This window comes from Ovis canadensis, chromosome 14 (genome assembly GCF_042477335.2).
Source record: "Ovis canadensis isolate MfBH-ARS-UI-01 breed Bighorn chromosome 14, ARS-UI_OviCan_v2, whole genome shotgun sequence".
In the NCBI taxonomy this organism is placed as follows: domain Eukaryota; kingdom Metazoa; phylum Chordata; class Mammalia; order Artiodactyla; family Bovidae; genus Ovis; species Ovis canadensis.
The window spans coordinates 73,324,456-73,341,700 of NC_091258.1; the positions used below are offsets into that span (position 1 = coordinate 73,324,456).

Here is a 17,245-nt window from a genome sequence, read left to right on the forward strand (position 1 = left end):
TTTTCCCCCCTTTAATCTGTTAATGTAATGTGTTATGTTAGTTCATTTTTGTATGTTGACTTCTCCTTGCCTTATATGAATAAAATCCATTTGGTCATGGTGTCAGTTCTTTTTATTTATTTATTTAAATTATTTTAATTGAGGGATAATTGCTTTACAGAAGTTGTTATTTTCTGTCATACACCAGCATGAATCAGCCATAGGTTTACATATGGCCCCTCCCTCCCATCTTCCTCCCTATCCCACCCCTGTACGTTGTTAGAAAGCCCCTGTTTGAGTCCCTGAGTCAGTCAGCAAATTCGCACTGGCTCTCTACTTTATATATGGTAATGTAAGTTTCCATGTTACTCTCTCCATACATCTTACCCTCTCCTTCCTCCCCTCCCACCTCCATCTGTTCTCTGCGTCTGTTTCTCCAGTTCTTTTAAATGTGTGTTGAAATTGGTTTGCAAGTATTTTAATTTTGCATCAGTATTCATCAGGGTTTCTAGTTTTTCTAGTTTTCCTTTCTTGTGTCTTTGGGAAATCAGCAAACTATTAGAACCATGCTTGCTCCATAGAATTAGCAGGATTAGTGGTAATTCTTCTGTAAATGTTTGGTAGTATTTGGTCCTGTATTTTTCTTAGAGGTTTCTAACTACTTTTTAAATCTCTCTAGTTATAATGGGCTTCCCTGGTGACTCAAATCATAAAGAATCTGCCTACAGTGCAGGAGACCCAGGTTCTGTCCCTGGGTCGGAAGATTCCCTGGAGAAAGGAATGGCTCTCTAGTCCAGTATTCTTGTCTGGAGAAATTCCACGGACAGAGGAGCCTTGTGGGCTACAGTCCATGAGGTGACAAAGAATCAGACACGACTGAGAGGCTAACACTTTCACTTTCAACACATCAATTTTTTTAATTTCTTAATAAGTAAAATAGTTTGTATGTTTCTGAGAATTTGCCAGTATCTCCTGTATTCTGTCATTTATAGGCATTATCTGTCATACTACTTCCTTGTCTTTTTGACCTCAGTTGTAATCACTCCTGTTTCATATCTGTTTTTAGTTATTTGAATCTTTTTTTTTCTTGTCCTTAGTCAAGGTGGGGGTTTTCCTATACAGTTTTTTCAAAACATCAACTTTTGGTTTGTTGATTTTTATATTTTCTACTTTCTATTGTATCTCTGGTTTAATCTTTCTTATTTACATGTTTCCTTCTGCTAAACTTGAGTTTAGTTTGTTTTCTGTTTTCTGCTTCCTAGAGGTCTAAAAATAGATTTCAGATTTAAGATCTTTTCTTTTTTTTACTGTAAGCATTTAACAGTTTAGACTTTCCTTCTAGTACAGTGTTCTCTCTGTGTTATACATTTTGTAATGTTGTCTTTTCATTTTTATCCATGTATTTAAACATTTCCTTGTGATTTTTTTCCTGGACCCATTTGTGTTGTAAGAGTGAGTTGTTTAATGTTCACATCTGAGGAATTTTCTTTTTTTTTCTTGTTTATTTCGTTGTTGTTAGGGAAGATACTTTTATGGTATCAATCTCTTAAAATGGTTAATTTTGGCCTAACGTGGTGTCTCATAGAGAATGTTTTCTGTGTCCTTAAGATACATGTGTTTTCTGCTTTTCTTGGGCAGTGTGATCTGTACATGCCTGTTCAATGTTTGCTTCATTTTTCTGAGATATCTTATGTTAGATGTATATATATTTTCACTTGTTACAGCGTTTTGGTAAATTGACCGTTTTATCATTATACAATATTTATCTCATTGCACTTTTGTTTTTCTTCTGTTTGTTTTGTCTGATATAACAGTCTTCCCTGCTCTCTTTAGGATGGACTGTCTTTTTCCATCCTTTCACTTTTCACCTTTCCATATCTTTAGGTTTGTGAGTACTACCTGTTTCAAGTCTCTGACAAACTCTGTGTCTCTTGCCCTGGTTTTTTCCTCCTGTTAGTTCTTCTAGTGGCCCCTGAAAGACAGGCACCCTGGACAGCTCCTTTCATGCCACTGTAATTTCAGAAGGGATGTATTGAATATTTCCTTCCTATCATGATGTTTCTTCAGATAGTCTTGCTTAATAACTATATTTTTTCCATATTATTTTTGCCATGATTTTTAATTCTCCAAGAAGTTTTTTTACTTTGCTATTCTGATAAGTTTTTTTTGTCATAATCTAATGACTCTTCTAATTTCAAATCACTGTTTTATTAATGGAAAAAAAAAGCAAAGAAAGTCTTTGGCTTCTGTTAATGCCTTGCTATGTAAATCTAAATGTATAAAAATTTATATCTTTGTATATGGTAATTTTATTATGAATTAAGTTCAAGTATTCTTTTTTTTTTTTTTAATGTTTTTACCAGTTTTCTTTTGGTAACCTAGTGTAGAATCCTGTTGACAAACTCAGCTGAGTGCAAAGGATGCATTTTTATTGTCTGAAAGATGCTGAAACACATGTGAATAAAAGGATGATATAAAATTGTCCAAAACATCTGTCAAAAGATGAATCCTCTCAGGTCAATTAGTTTTTTATAGATAAGCATGCATGTATGTGCAAGTCTGTGGTTTAGGTAGAAGACGTCATGATTTAAAAACTACATATCACCTTTTTTTTTTCAGTTGAAATTATCAGTATAATCTGCAGCTTTGAAATTTTCCAAAAAACCTGTTAGTGTTTTAAGTAGTAAATTACTAACAGTTGTGTTTCTGTATTCACATCTATAAGACCTTTCATGCCATTCCACATTGTTCACCTTGGACTTTTTTTTTTCATATTAATACAGTATTTATTTGTTTTCCTGCTGTCAAACCCTGAGCCCAGCACTTTCCCCAGATTGCCTGGGGATTTACAGGAAAGGGAACATACAGGGCAGACACAGGAGAAAGAACTATGGGAGGTGGAAACAGCTGCTTCACATCGTGAAGAAGATGAGCTAGACCACCAACAGGCAAAAGAGCCCCATGGCCTTTGAGAGGGCCAAGCCCATGGCGTAGAAGAGCTACTGTTTCAGAGAAGGGTTCCTGGCATAACAGTGATGAAGCTCCCAAACAGTCCCAATTCCAGGCCCGGAGCCAGCCACCCCTGCTGTGGCAGCTCCAGCTCCAGGGAACTTGGCTGCTGTGTCAAAGTCCTTTGAAATGGCACTGGTTTGGAAGCTGTGGCTAAGAATAAGTGAGATGGTCCAGGGACCTGGGGCTACCAAGCCGCTGTGGCTCTCATGGGTCAGTGTCTCCAGTCCTTCACCACCACTGCAGACAGTGATCACTCAACAGGGGGGGAGGTTCTCCCGATCAGGGAGGGGGTAGAGACTAATTTGTCACAGGTGTCCATTTTCAAGGGATGAAGGCCTGAGGCCCGAGAGCTGCTCCCCCTACAGAGAAGACAGAGTGGCAGGGAAGAGGCTCACCTTCGACTTCTTTCAAGTTTTCTTTAGGAGCCCTCTGTCAAAGGACTTGTAATGTTCTCTGTATTACTTCACTGTTAGATACTTAAGCTTCAGGTGCTGAGCCCAAGCTTCTGAGTTCAGGTGCTTCATGTAACATTTCTTACCTTCTTGATCTGAGTCAAGTTTCTCAGAGTGTCTGTGACACAGGTTTTCTTCTCTAAGGTGGGAACAGATGGTTCTTTAATGAGCTATTATATTGATGACAGGTTCTTGCCTGTAAAGTACTTATTTAATGTTTAGAGTAATACTACAGTAATTTAGAGCAATAGGAAGCCTTCAGACACTTTTGGTCCTTGCTGCTATCTACATCATACCTGAAAATTTTGACCTTTCCATTAAAAGTGCCGTGGACTTTGTCATCTCTGAAGACAAAACTCATGCTGTACCTCATCTGGATAATCAGTTGCACTCACTGGGTAGAGCTTTATTTTTATATATTTTATAAAGCTCAACAGTGTTGAGCTTTATTTTTATATATTTCATGGATTTTGAACAGTGATGAAAAATCCATATTAATTGGAGGATCTCATAAGGTCTTAGCAAAAAGCATAAGAAATTAAAATTAGAGATGCATAATTTCTCCAGATACCCCTGCATGGATCTGTTAGTTCAACCAAGTCAATCCGTACCCCTTACTACCTTTTCTCTTTTGCATGAAAATGAGAACTTTTCATGGCCCTTTTGGTGACATGTGGTTTCATTTCAGGAACGACTGACCTCTGCGGATGTGGCCATCAACTTCACTCAGGAGGAGTGGGAATTCCTGGACCCTGCTCAGAGGGCCTTGTACAGGGACGTGATGCTGGAGACCTATAGGAACCTGCTGTCTGTGGGTGAGGATGACTTCCTTCCAGAGCTGCCCTTGGGTATCTGCATTTTCCCTGTGTGCCCCTTGGGAGGCCCTGATGTCTTCCATCTGAGAGTTCTGGTGACTGGGGCATGACACAACTTCACAAGGTTAAACTGACCGTCTTCAGATGCTGTGTCTGTTTCATGTAATATCTGAGGTTGTCCCAGAGCTTAATTATCTACAAAGCTCACTGGCAAATGTTAACAAAACAATACCAAAAAACCCGATTTCCTATTTTCTACCTTTTGACTTTTGGCTCAGGGTTTAAAAAAATCCACAGCACTTTAGATTTCTTTCTTCTGATAACACTGAATATCTGTCTGTTTTTGCTTACTTGTTTATTTTTTTTTGGCTGCACCATTCTGCTTGTGGGATCTTAGTTCCCTGACTAAGGAATCAAACCTGCACCCCCTGCATTGGAAATGCAGAGTCTTAACCACTGGATCACCAGGGGAGTCCCAGAATTTTTGTTTCTGATCTGAATATTATCTCCACATTGGAGCATGAGAAAAAGCTCTGGACAGTGGGGAGTGATGTAAAAGTAGCCAAAACTACAACATATAAAGAAAAACGAGTATCTCAAAAGGGCTGTTTTTTTCTGTTTAGGAGTGGGACAAGACGGTGGATTGAATCCTCTGTGGTTGTTACTTAGGAAAATGTAAGATTGGCTAGAGAGATCGTCTTTTTGATCCTAGATCTTACGAGGGGAGCATATGTGAATCTCACGGGCTCTGAGCTTGCCATCTGTAGGTCGAGTGCACGGTCCCAGCCCAAGATGCTGTAATGTCTGACCTTCATGTTGTATTAGTTTTACTCTTGTGCTGCTCTACCCCGTCTGGGAATGTCAACTGTTCCTGATGTTCCATTCTCCTTACTTTGTATCATTTTACCTCTTCAATTTCTTTGAAATATATTTCTGAGGGTCTGAAAGTTTATCTGGTTTCCTTGCTGTGATAATCCACCTATGTTTAATTGGCAGCCTCTGGTGAGTCTCTGTGGAGTGGATTTAGTAGGTAACAAAACTGTGATGGAGACACTATTTCTAATGTTATTTTCTTGCTCTGTACAAAGTCACCACTTGAAGCTATCCAGTAGAGTGGTCAGTATGTTCTAGGATTATGGGAGAGAAAGTATCACGAGAGCCTGATACATCTTTCCAGGTTATTTTCTGGCTTTGGAGACTCTGTCAAGAGCACCATGACAGTGTTGTTGATGTGTATCAAGGACCATATATTTTAGCCTCTGTAAATGATATGGGAATTTATCCCAGGACAACTTTGTCCAAGTTCACATTCTCATATCTATGAGGCTATTGGCTGCACTGTTGTTCTGTGCATTGTAGGTATTTTTAAATTTTATCATTTAGTTCAAATTTCTGTGTTACTCTCTGTATTTCTGTTTTGTGTTTGCAACACGTTGGATGGTTGATTGGGGAATGGTTCCTATGGTGGAACTGGTGATCAGTCCGTCTTAAAATTCTTTATATATTCTTTGTACTCATTTACTATCAGATGTATGATTTCCACATATTTTCTCTTTTACTGTTGATTGTCTTTTCAAACTCTCTGTACTTTAATGCAGAGTGGTTTATAATTTTGATATAGTTCAATTTATTAATATCTGGTTTTATTTTGTGGCCTGTGCTTTTGGTGTTATATCTTTTGGTGTTGTATATATTGTGGGTCCAATTTCCAGAAACATTTCCTGCACATTTACTTCTAGGAGTTTTATACATTTGGAACTTAGATTTAGGTCTTTGAATCATTTTGAGTTCGTTTTTGTCTGTAGTGTAAGATAATGTCCCAAGTAAATTCTTTTGCTGGTGGATATTCAGTTTTGTCAACATGTCTTGTTTCATAGACTGCTTCCCCCATTTAGTAGTTTTTACACCCTTGTGAAACATCTTTGGAACATCTCTACAAGAGGTGTTTTTGTTTTAACCATTCTTTTTAGGTATGCGGCTGCTGCTGCTAAGTCCCGTCAGTCGTGTCTGACTCTGTGCGACCCCACAGATGGCAGCCCACCAGGCTCCTCTGTCCCTGAGATTCTCCAGGCAAAAACACTGGCGTGGGTTGCCATTTCCTTCTCCAGTGCATGCATGCCAAGTCGCTTCAGCTGTGTCTCACTTTGTGTGACCACGTAGATGGCAGCCGACCAGGCTCCTCTGTCCTTGGGATCCTCCAGGCAAGAATACTGGAGTGGGTTGCCATTTCCTTCTCCACTTTTTAAGCATAGTTAATTTACAATTTTGTGTTTCAAGTATACAGCAGTTTGCAAGATACCAAATATAGTTCCCTGAGCTGTATCATAGGTACTTATTGCTTATCTATTTTGTATATACATTAGTTTGTAAATATTCAGACTCCTAGTTTATCTCTCCCTTTCCTGCCCCCATCACCATCCTGTACTATCCCCTTTGGTAACCATAAGTTTGTTTTTTATTCTGGTGAGTTTATTTTGTGAATAAGTTCATTTGTATCATTTATTTCAGTTCAACATATAATATCCTATGATATTTGTCTTTCTCTGTCTGATTTCACTTAGAATACTCCCTAAGTCTGTCTATATTGCTGCAAAAGGCATTACTTCATTGTGTTTTATGCTGTGGAGGTGGCAGCCCACTTCAGTGTTCTTGCCTGGAGAATTACATGGACAGGGGAGTCTGGCAGGCTGCAGGTAATGGGGTCTTAAAGAGTTGGACACAGCTGAGCTACTTTCACTTCACAATATTCCCCTGTATATATGTACCACATATTCTTTATCCCTTTGTCTGTCAGTGAACATTTAGGTTGCTGCCGTGTTTTGGCTGGTATAAATAGTGCTGCTAAAACATTGAGGTCCATGTATCATTTTGAATTCGTTTTCATCCTTTCTGGATATATGTCCAGGATTGGAATTGCTGCTTCATATGATAGCTCTATTTTTAGTTCTTTATGGAACCTCCATGCTATTCTCCAAAGTGGCAGTACCATTTATGTTCCTTCCAACAGTGTAGGAGGGTTCTCTTTTCTCCACACCCTCTCAAGCATTTATTGTTTGTAGACTTTTTGATGGTGGTCATTCTGACCAGTGTGAGGTGATACATTTTTGTGGTTTTGATTTGCATTTCTCTCATAAGTAGAGATGTCAAACATCTTTTCAGGTGACTGTTGGCCATCTGTTTGTCTGCTTTGGAGAAGTATCTGTTTTGATCTTCTGCCTAGTTTTTGATTGGGTTGTTTGTTTTGATATTAAGCGTATGAACTGTTTGTATATTTTGGAAATCCCTTATAGGTAGCATCATTTGCATATATAGTCTCCTAGTGCAAAAGTTGAATTTTTGTTCTTTTTTTGGTTTCCTTTGCTTTGCAAGAAGGTTTTAAATTTAATTAGGTCTCATTTGTTTGATTTTGCTTTTATTACCATGACTCTAAGAGATAGATTCAAAAAAATTTCGCTGACATTTATGTCAGTATTTTGCATTTGTTTTCCACTATGAATTTTATAGTATCTGGTCTTGCATTTAGATGTTTAACACATTTTGAGTTTATTTTTGTATGTGGTGTTAGAGAATGTTGGAATTTCATTCTTTTTCATGTAACTATCCATTTATCCCAGCATCACTTATTAAAGAGACTTCTTCATTCTATATTCTTTCCTCCTTTGTTATAGAATAATTGACTCTAAGTAAATTGGTTTATTTCTGGGTTTTCTGTCCTGTTCTACTGATCTGTGTTTCTGTTTTGTGCCATCATCATGTAACTTCCCTGCTGGCTCGGACGGTAAAGCCATCTGCCTACAATGCAGGAGACCCAGGTTCAGTCCCTGAGTCAGGAAGATCTGCTGGAGAAGGAAATGGCAACCCACTTCGGTATTCTTGCCTGGAAAATCCCATGGACAGAGGAACCTGGTAGTCTACAGTCGATGGGGTCACAAAGAGTTGGACACGACTGAGCGACTCCACTTTCACTTTGTTTACTGTCAGTTGGTAGTATTGTCTGAACTCAGGGAACATGATTTCTCCAGCTCTGTTCTTCTTTCTCAAGATCATTTTAGATATCAGAGTCTTTCGTATTTCGGTACAAATTAAGTTTTTCTTTGTTTTATGAAATATGTCTTTGTTAATTTGATAAAGGTTGCTTTGATAGTATGGTCATTGTGACAGTGTTACTTCTTTCAATCCAAGAATATGGTATATGTTTGTGCCATCTGTTTGTGTCATCTTTGGTATCAGTCATCAGCATCTTCTGGTTTCATGAGTACAGTTCTTTTGACTTTTTAGGTAGGTTTATTCCTTAGAATTGTATTGTTTTCTCTGAGATGGTGAATGGGATTGTTTCATTAATTTCACTTTCTAATATATCATTATTAGTGTATAGAAATGCAGCAGCTTTCTATATATTTTGTATCCAGCAAGTTTACTCTGTTCATTGATGAGGTCTAGTAGTCATCTGGTGGCATCTTCGGAATTTTCTGTGTGTAGCATCATAGTGACAGTTTTACTTCTTTATTTTTTTACTTTGAATACCTTCTATTTCTTTTTCTTTTCTGATAGGTGTGGCTAGGACTTCCAAAAATATGTTCAATAAAAGTGGCAGTAGTGAACATTCTTGTCTTATCCATGTTGTTAAGGGGAGTGCTTTCAGTTTTTCCCTGTTGAGTATGATGTTAGCTGTGTGTTTGACATATACAGTCTTAACTATGTTGAGGTAGGGGCCATCTGTGCTGACTTTCTGAAGGGTTTTTATCATAAATGACACTTGAATTGTGTCAGAACTTTTTCTACATCTATTGATGATCATACGGCTTTTAGTCTTCAACTGTTACTGTGGTGTATCATAGTGATTAACTTGTGGATATTGAGAAATCTTGCATCCCTGCAATAAATCCCACTTGATCGTGGTATGATCCTTTAATGTCCTTTAATGTATTAGTAACTGTTTGAATCTGCTCTTTTGAACTCAGGGAAGGTCTAGGAGAATAAAGCCTTTTTCTACAAAAAAGAGTTGGATGCCTCAGAAAGGCTTTTGTTACTGGGAAGGTCTTCCAGAGTCAGTATCAGTCCCTCCTTTCCTTTGATACTCCTCGATCTTGAGATGACCATGTGTGGAAGAAGAAATGAAGTAAATGTCCAATGGAGAGGTTAATCATACTTGGCAGAGGAACCCAGGTTTAGATAGCCTTTTCCTGGATTTTTCTTCTGATTTCTGCTAATAAGATTCTTACACAATATCCTGGAATATTGTGTATGCTTTTCTTGAATATAAGTGTTCCAATGTAAGTTACAAAATCAGAGTTGGATACATTACATTGTAAATAGTATAACAGGTATTATCCTGCTTTCTCCATATATCACAGTCACTTTTAAAATCTCTCTTGTTTCTGTCCCATACCCATAGTATAATGCCCATAAAGTTGCTGAACCAGTTCTTTTCTCTTAAGGTCAGTATATTAGTTTACGCTGTCAGTTATTTCCACAAAGACATGCAGTCAGACGCTGATATCTGACATAAACCTGTGTACCCTATGTTCCACGCAGGCCCTTTCTTAGTCCTGACCAGTCCTCACATAGTACCTTGATATGGATGGAAACATTGTTCTTACCTATCACATCCCTCCACCTTCTACATACTCTCCACCTTCTACATACTCTCACTGTAAAGATAATCTCTGATCATTTATTGAACATGTTTCTCAGGACATGACCTAAATCACTCTGTGCGAGATGGGATGGTTGAATAATAGTTAAACAGACTACTTCTGTCTTGTATCTTCCTTGATATTTTCTTTCTAAGTTCCTTGTGTTTATTTTTTAATATTTTCTAGTCTATTCATTCAGTTGGTGGTCATGTTTACAAATAGGTTTTCTCAGTTGTCCCAGTAGGTTCAGATTCATATCCTGGTTCTCTTACCACTTTGTGGGCCAGTTGGGTGTGTCTCCTGCTCTGATTAGAGAAAAACATGTTAATTTACCTCAAGCCTTTTAAAGCAAATTAGTGCTGTCAGTAGTACATGTTTTATAGTAAATACTCAAAATTTATTTGTTTAAAAAAGGTAATATCTATATTCTGTCAAGTTCTTTATCTACATTATATCTTTTTTAAAATATAAATTTATTTGTTTTCATTGGAGGTTAATTACTTTACAATATTGTATTGGTTTTGCCATACATCAACATGAGTCCACCACAGGTATACACGTGTTCCCCATCATGAACCCCGCTCCCTCCTCCCTCCCCGTACCATACCTCTGGGTCATCCCAGTGCACCAGCCCCAAGTATCCACTGTCATGCATTGAACCTGGACTGGCAATTCGTTTCATATATGATATTATACATGTTTCAATGCCATTCTCCCAAATCATCCCACCCTCTCCCTCTCCCGCAGCGTCCAAAAGCCTGTTCTATACATCTGTGTCTCTTTTGCTGTCTCGCATACAGGATTATCGTTACCATCGTTCTAAATTACATATATATGCGTTAATATATTGTATTGGTGTTTTTCTTTCCGGCTTACTTCAGTCTGTATAATAGGCTTCAGTTTCATCCACCTCATTAGAACTGATTCAAATGAATTCTTCTTAATGGCTGAGTAATACTCCATTGTGTATATGTACCACAGCCTTCTTATCTGTTCATCTGCTAGCAGACATCTAGGTTGCTTCTATGTCCTGGCTATTATAAACAGTGCTGCGATGAACATTGGGGTACACGTGTCTCTTTCAATTCTGGTTTCCTCGGTGTGTATGCCCAGCGGTGGGATTGCTGGGTCATAAGGCAGTTCTATTTCCAGTTTTTTAAGGAATCTCCACAGTTCTCCATAGTGGCTGTACAAGTTTGCATTCCCACCAACAGTGTAAGAGGGTTCCCTTTTCTTCACACCCTCTCCAGCATTTATTGCTTGTAGACTTTTGGATCGCAGCCATTCTGACTGGTGTGAAATGGTACCTCATTGTGGTTTTGATTTGCATTTCTCTGATAATGAGTGATGTTGAGCATCTTTTCATGTGTTTGTTAGCCATCTGTATGTCTTCTTTGGAGAAATGTCTATTTAATTCTTTGGCCCATTTTTTGATTGGGTCGTTTAGTTTTCTGCAATTAAGCTGCAGGAGTTGCTTGTATATTTTTGAGATTGGTTGTTTGTCAGTTGCTTCATTTGCCATTATTTTCTCCCATTCTGAAGGCTGTCTTTTCACCTTGCTTATAGTTTCCTTTGTTGTGCAGAAGCTTTTAAGTTTAATTAGGTCCTATTTGTTTAGTTTTGCTTTCATTTCCAGTATTCTGGGAGGTGGTCATAGAAGATCCTACTGTGATGTATGTCGTAGAGTGTTTTGCCTATGTTCTCCTCTAGGAGTTTTATAGTTTCTGGTCATCTGTTTAGATCTTTAATCCACTGTGAGTTTATTTTTGTGTATGGTGTTAGAAAGTGATCTAGTTTCTTTCTTTTACAAGTGGTGACCAGTTTTCCCAACACCACTTGTTAAAGACATTGTGTTTAATCCAGTGTATATTCTTGCCTCCTTTGTCAAAGATAAGGTGTCCATAGGTGCGTGGATTTTTCTCTGGGCTTTCTATTTTGTTCCATTGATCTATATTTCTGTCTTTGTGCCAGTACCATACTGTCTTGATGGCTGTGACTTTGTAGTAGAGCCTGAAGTCAGGCAGGTTGATTCCTCCAGTTCCATTCTTCTTTCTCAAGATTGCTTTGGCTATTCGAGGTATTTTTTGTATTTCCATACAAATTGTGAAATTATTTATTCTAGCTCTACATTATATCTTCTTAAAATTTTATTTATTTTTTAATTGAAGGATAATGGCTTTACCGAATTTTGTTTTCTGTCAAACCTCAACTACATTATATCTTGTATGCATTTCACTTGCAACATTTTTCAGCAATATTGTGTCTGACCCTAGTCAATAAATACACAAAGCACTCACTTTTAACTTATTATATTTTGGTGCCATTAAACTAGGTAATTAAGAATAGTGCATGGCTAGAGATTAGCCTTCCTTTGTGGCTCAGTGGTAAAGAATTCACCTGCTAATGCAGAAGATGCAGGTTTGATCCCTGAGTCAGGAAGATCCCATGGAGAAGGAAATGGCAACCCACTCCATTATTTTTGCCTGGGAAATCCCACCTGGAAAATCCCATGGATGGAAGGAACCTGGTAGGCTACAGTCCATGGGGTCACTAAGAGACTGAGTGACTTCACTTTTACTTTTCCCTTTCATGCACTGGAAAAAGAAATGGCAAACCCACTGCAGTATTCTTGCCTGGAGAATCCCAGGGACAGAGGAGCCTAGTGGGCTGCTGTCTATGAGGTCACACAGAGTCAGATACGACTGAAGCAACTTAGCAGCAGCAGCAGAGACCTTCCTTGGTGGCTCAGTGGTAAAGAATTCACCTGCTAATGCAGAAGATGCAGGTTTGATCCCTGAGTCAGGAAGATCCCATGGAGAAGGAAGTGGCAACCCACTCCACTGTTCTTGGCTGGGAAATCCCATGGACAGAGGAGTCCGGTGCGCTACAGTCCACACTGTCGCAAAGAGGCAAACACGACTGAGTGACTGAACAACAGCATAGGTGGGGATTGCATTTTTTATTGGCTGTTAGAAAACCGGTGAATATTTTACATCTTAATTTATGTGTCATTTACAGATGATGGTCTTTTAGCATGTATTCAGCAATACAACTGGCACATACGACTTGTTAACATTGTAAAATGCCTTTTCTTAAGGGGTATGTAGTTCTATAGCAGATTTAGAAAAGTATGTTGTTTCAAAAAATTGTTTTAGTCACATTCTTCATTTTCTCATTTGTTTTCAATTGTAAACAACCAATTATGAATATTTAATTATTAATTGGGTAAGCTTGGTTATGGATTATTTACTGTTACAATATATAATTTATTCTTTAGAATTTAGTTATGTACAGTAAGTTTGCAGAATACAATGATAGTGTAATATTTTTCTTTTCAATTTGAGACAACTGTTGATTGATATGTTCCTAAGGGTCCTGGTAGAAAAACACTCTGTTTTTGAGAGTTGGCATAAGATTGTCCAATATGAGTGTTTGTCATATGGTTTTTAAAACTAGGCTACCCTAATGGTGAATTTATGTTGATGCTTTCTTAAGTTAAGAATTCTATTCCTTTAGTGTTTCTAAACACTTACAGTCATCATTGTGGTGTTTCATAACTTGATGTAAGTATTACTTTTGGTGTAATATATATTCAACATGAAACATTTATTTTTGAATTATTGAGAGCAGGATACCTATGATTCTTTTTATCTTGTAGATATCTCTCCTACACATGTGATCAAGCTTTTACAACCCAAAGCGAACAGTGATAAACGAGAAACATTCCAAACATTGATGCTGGGAAGACCTGAAAGCTGTGAAATCAAACATGTTCATCTTTGGGATAGTCAGGAAAATATGTGTGACTTTGAGTGTCAGGGGAGAGATGACAAAAGAAATTATAAAGGCACACCTGTAAGCCTTAATGGAAATGTGCCTGATGGAAGAGATTCGCATGATAGAAAGGATGCAGGCATCAAGCCCTTTGGAAAGAGGTTTGGATTTAACTTTCAGTATAAACTGCAGATATTTCAAACTGGCGGAATAATTTCTGGATATAATGAAGTTAAGAGTTCTGTCAACAACAGTTTCTCATTTTCACCAGTTCTAAGAATTCCTCCTTCTGTCCAAACCAGTGTTTCTAATATATATGGGAATAAGTTTATGAATCCTTCAGGAATAGCACAAGAACTCAAAGCACACAGGGAAAAACCTAAATGTGATGAGTGTGGCAAGGCCTTTACTCACAGCTCAGACCTCAGGAGACATAAGAAAATTCATACAGGAAAGAAATTATTTAAATGTGATATATGTGACAAAGTCTTCAGCCAAAATTCAAACCTTGCTCGTCATCAGAGGGTTCATACTGGAGATAAACGTTACAAATGTGATGAGTGTGGCAAGGCCTTTCGTGTAAAGTCAAGCCTTTTAAGCCATCAGACAGTTCATACTGGAGAGAAACCTTACAAATGTGATGAGTGTGGCAAGGCCTTTCGTCTAAAGTCAACTCTTTTAAGTCATCAGACAGTTCATACTGGAGAGAAACCTTACAAATGTGATGAGTGTGGCACGACCTTTCGTGTAAAGTCAACCCTTTCAAGTCATCAGACAGTTCATACTGGTGAGAAACCTTACAAATGTGATGAGTGTGGCAAGGCCTTTCGTGTAAAGTCAACCCTTTTAAGTCATCAGACAGTTCATACTGGTGAGAAACGTTACAAATGTGATGAGTGCGGCAAGGCCTTTCGACTAAAGTCAACCCGTTTAACTCATCAGACAGTTCATACTGGAGAGAAACCTTACAAATGTGATGAGTGTAGCATGGCCTTTCGTCTAAAGTCAAGCCTTTTAAGTCATCAGACAGTTCATACTGGAGAGAAACCTTACAAATGTGATGAGTGTGGCAAGGCCTTTTGTGTAAAGTCAACCCTTTTAAGGCATCAGACAGTTCATACTGGAGAGAAACCTTACAAATGTGATGAGTGTGGCATGGCCTTTCGTCTAAAGTCAAGCCTTTTAAGTCATCAGACAGTTCACACTGGAGAGAAACCTTACAAATGCGATGAGTGTGGCAAGGCCTTTCGTCTAAAGGGAACCCTTTTAAGGCATCAGACAATTCATACTGGAGAGAAACCTTACAAATGTGATGAGTGTGGCAAGGCCTTTCGTCTAAAGTCAAGCCTTTTAAGTCATCAGACAATTCATACTGGAGAGAAACCTTACAAATGTGGGTAATCTGGCAAGGCCTTTACTCAGAGCTCACACCTCAAGAGACAAGAAAATTCATTCAGGAAATAAATTATTTAAATGTGATATATGTGACAAAGTCTTCGGCCAAAATTCAACCCTTTTAAGTCATCAGACGGTTCATACAGGAGAGAAACCCTACATATGTGATGAGTGTGGCAAGGCCTGTCGTCTAAAGTCAAACCTTTTAAGTCATCAGACAGTTCATACTGGAGAGAAACCTTACAAATGTGATGAGTATTGCAAGGCCTTTCATGTAAAGGCAATCCTTTTAAGGCATCAGACTGTTCATACTGGAGAGACACCTTGTGATGAGTGTGGCAAGGCCTTTACTGAGGACTCATACCTCAGGAGACATAAGAAAATTCATACTAGAAAGAAATTATTTGAATGTGATATATGGGACCAAGCCTTCGGCCGAAATTCAAAGCTTGGTCGTCATCAGATGGTTCATACTGGAGAGAAACCTTACAAATGTGATGAGTGTGGCAAGGCCTTTCGTCTAAAGTCAATCCTTTTAAGGCATCAGACAGTTCATACAGGTGAGAAACCTTGCAAATGTGATAAGTGTGGCAAGGCCTTTCGTGAAAAGTCAACCCTTTCAAGTCATCAGACGTTTCATACTGGAGAGAAACCTTACAAATGTGATGAGTGTGGCAAGGCCTTTCGTCTAAAGTTAACCCTTTTAAAGCATCAGACAGTTCATACTGGAGAGAAACCTTACAAATATGTTGAATGTGGAAAAATCTTTGGTCAAAAACTACATCTTCAACTTCACTGGAGAATTTATACTGGAGAGAGACCTTTCAGATGTAATGAGTGTGGCAAGTTCTTCAGTCAAAATTCACTCCTTAAAAAACATTGGAGAATACATATAGAGAAACCTTTCAAATGTTTCGAGTGTGGAAAATCCTTTACTGAGGTCTCAGCACTCACTAAACAACAGAAAATGCATACATGAGAGAAACTCATGTGAATGTGGTATATGGTAGAAGTCTTCAAAATTCAAAGTTCAAAATTCACACCCTACTGTTGCTCAGAGAATTCATCCTACTGAGAAACCATACAAATATCATGAGTGTGGCAACATCTTAGGCTTCATAAGAAAATTCATACTAGATATAAGCCAGATATATAAGTATTTATTAGTCAGGTCTTTAGAACATGAATTCATTCTAGAAAGATTCCTCACCAATTTCACAAATGTTTAAAAAAAAAAAAAAAAAGGAACCCTATCCTCACATGTCACCAGTAGTATCAGACTATTTATCCTGGAGAAAACACACAGCAATGTAATGTGTGTGGCAAGGATCTTACCCAAAAGTCACCAGATAGGAACATAGTGGAGCCATACTTCCCAGACTCAGTGGTTGTGGCAAATCCTTTACCTTTTTCACTATATGTATTCTCTGATGACTTTAGTTCAGGTACGCAGCAACTGCTGCTGCTGCTGCTGCTGCTGCTGCTACGTCACTTCAGTCGTATCTGACTCTGTGTGACCCCATAGATGGCAGCCCACCAGGCTCTCTCATCCCTGGGATTCTCCAGGCAAGAACACTGGAGTGGGTTGCCATTTCCTTCTCCAGTGCATGAAAGTGAAAAGTGAAAGTGAAGTCGCTCAGTCGTGTCCAACCCCTCAGCAACCCTATGGACTGCAGCCTTCCAGGCTCTGGCATCCATGGGATTTTCCAGGCAAGAGTACTGGAGTGGGTGCCTTTGCTGCAGTAAGTCCATATTTGAAGAGAAGCTATAGAGATCTTTTCGTGTAAAAGAAACCCAAATTCTACCTCAGCAAAGATGATTCTTTGGGAGAGTAATCCACCATCTTTTTGGTCTCCTGGCTTTCTGAATAAAGTCACTATTCCTTGCTCAACAAATAGTCTCTCAGTTTATTGGCCTGTTGTGTGGTGAGCTCTAAGAGCTTGGCTTTGGTAATACATTGATTAAATGCATCTGTTACATGGGTTTCACAATGGTCTCTGGGAAGGAATCAATGAGATGAAGGGACTGGCTTCATTAAATACAATTCATTCACATCCATATTCCCTGGAAAAACACACAGCCTGAATTACAAAATTCAATAGTGAGTGTGAATTAGCAACAGGGAGGGGAGAAAACAATGTAAAACTAGGACATGACTCATCATGGTAGTAGGATCACGAAG

The 17,245-nt window shown here is 38.5% G+C and overlaps 1 protein-coding gene and 1 pseudogene across 3 annotated transcripts in view; one reads left to right on the forward strand and one right to left on the reverse strand.

The window, feature by feature from the left end:
• The window catches only part of LOC138419209 (zinc finger protein 665-like), a 203,334-nt gene extending 186,376 nt beyond the window's left edge, over positions 1-16,958 (forward strand). Inside the window, exons 5-6 of one of the 3 annotated variants that reach the window (XM_069551691.1) lie at positions 4,132-4,258; positions 13,553-16,958. In XM_069551691.1, the coding sequence (XP_069407792.1) occupies positions 4,132-4,258; positions 13,553-15,069 (1,644 nt within the window). In that variant the 3' untranslated portion in view covers positions 15,070-16,958. Of the gene's footprint in view, positions 1-4,131; positions 4,259-12,498; positions 12,838-13,552 lie in introns of those variants that run through there. The other 2 variants (XM_069551694.1, XM_069551692.2) reach the window with 2 other exon arrangements.
• Positions 2,913-3,310, reverse strand: LOC138418522 (ATP synthase F(0) complex subunit C2, mitochondrial pseudogene; annotated as a pseudogene).
• Positions 16,959-17,245: the final 287 nt, after the last annotated feature.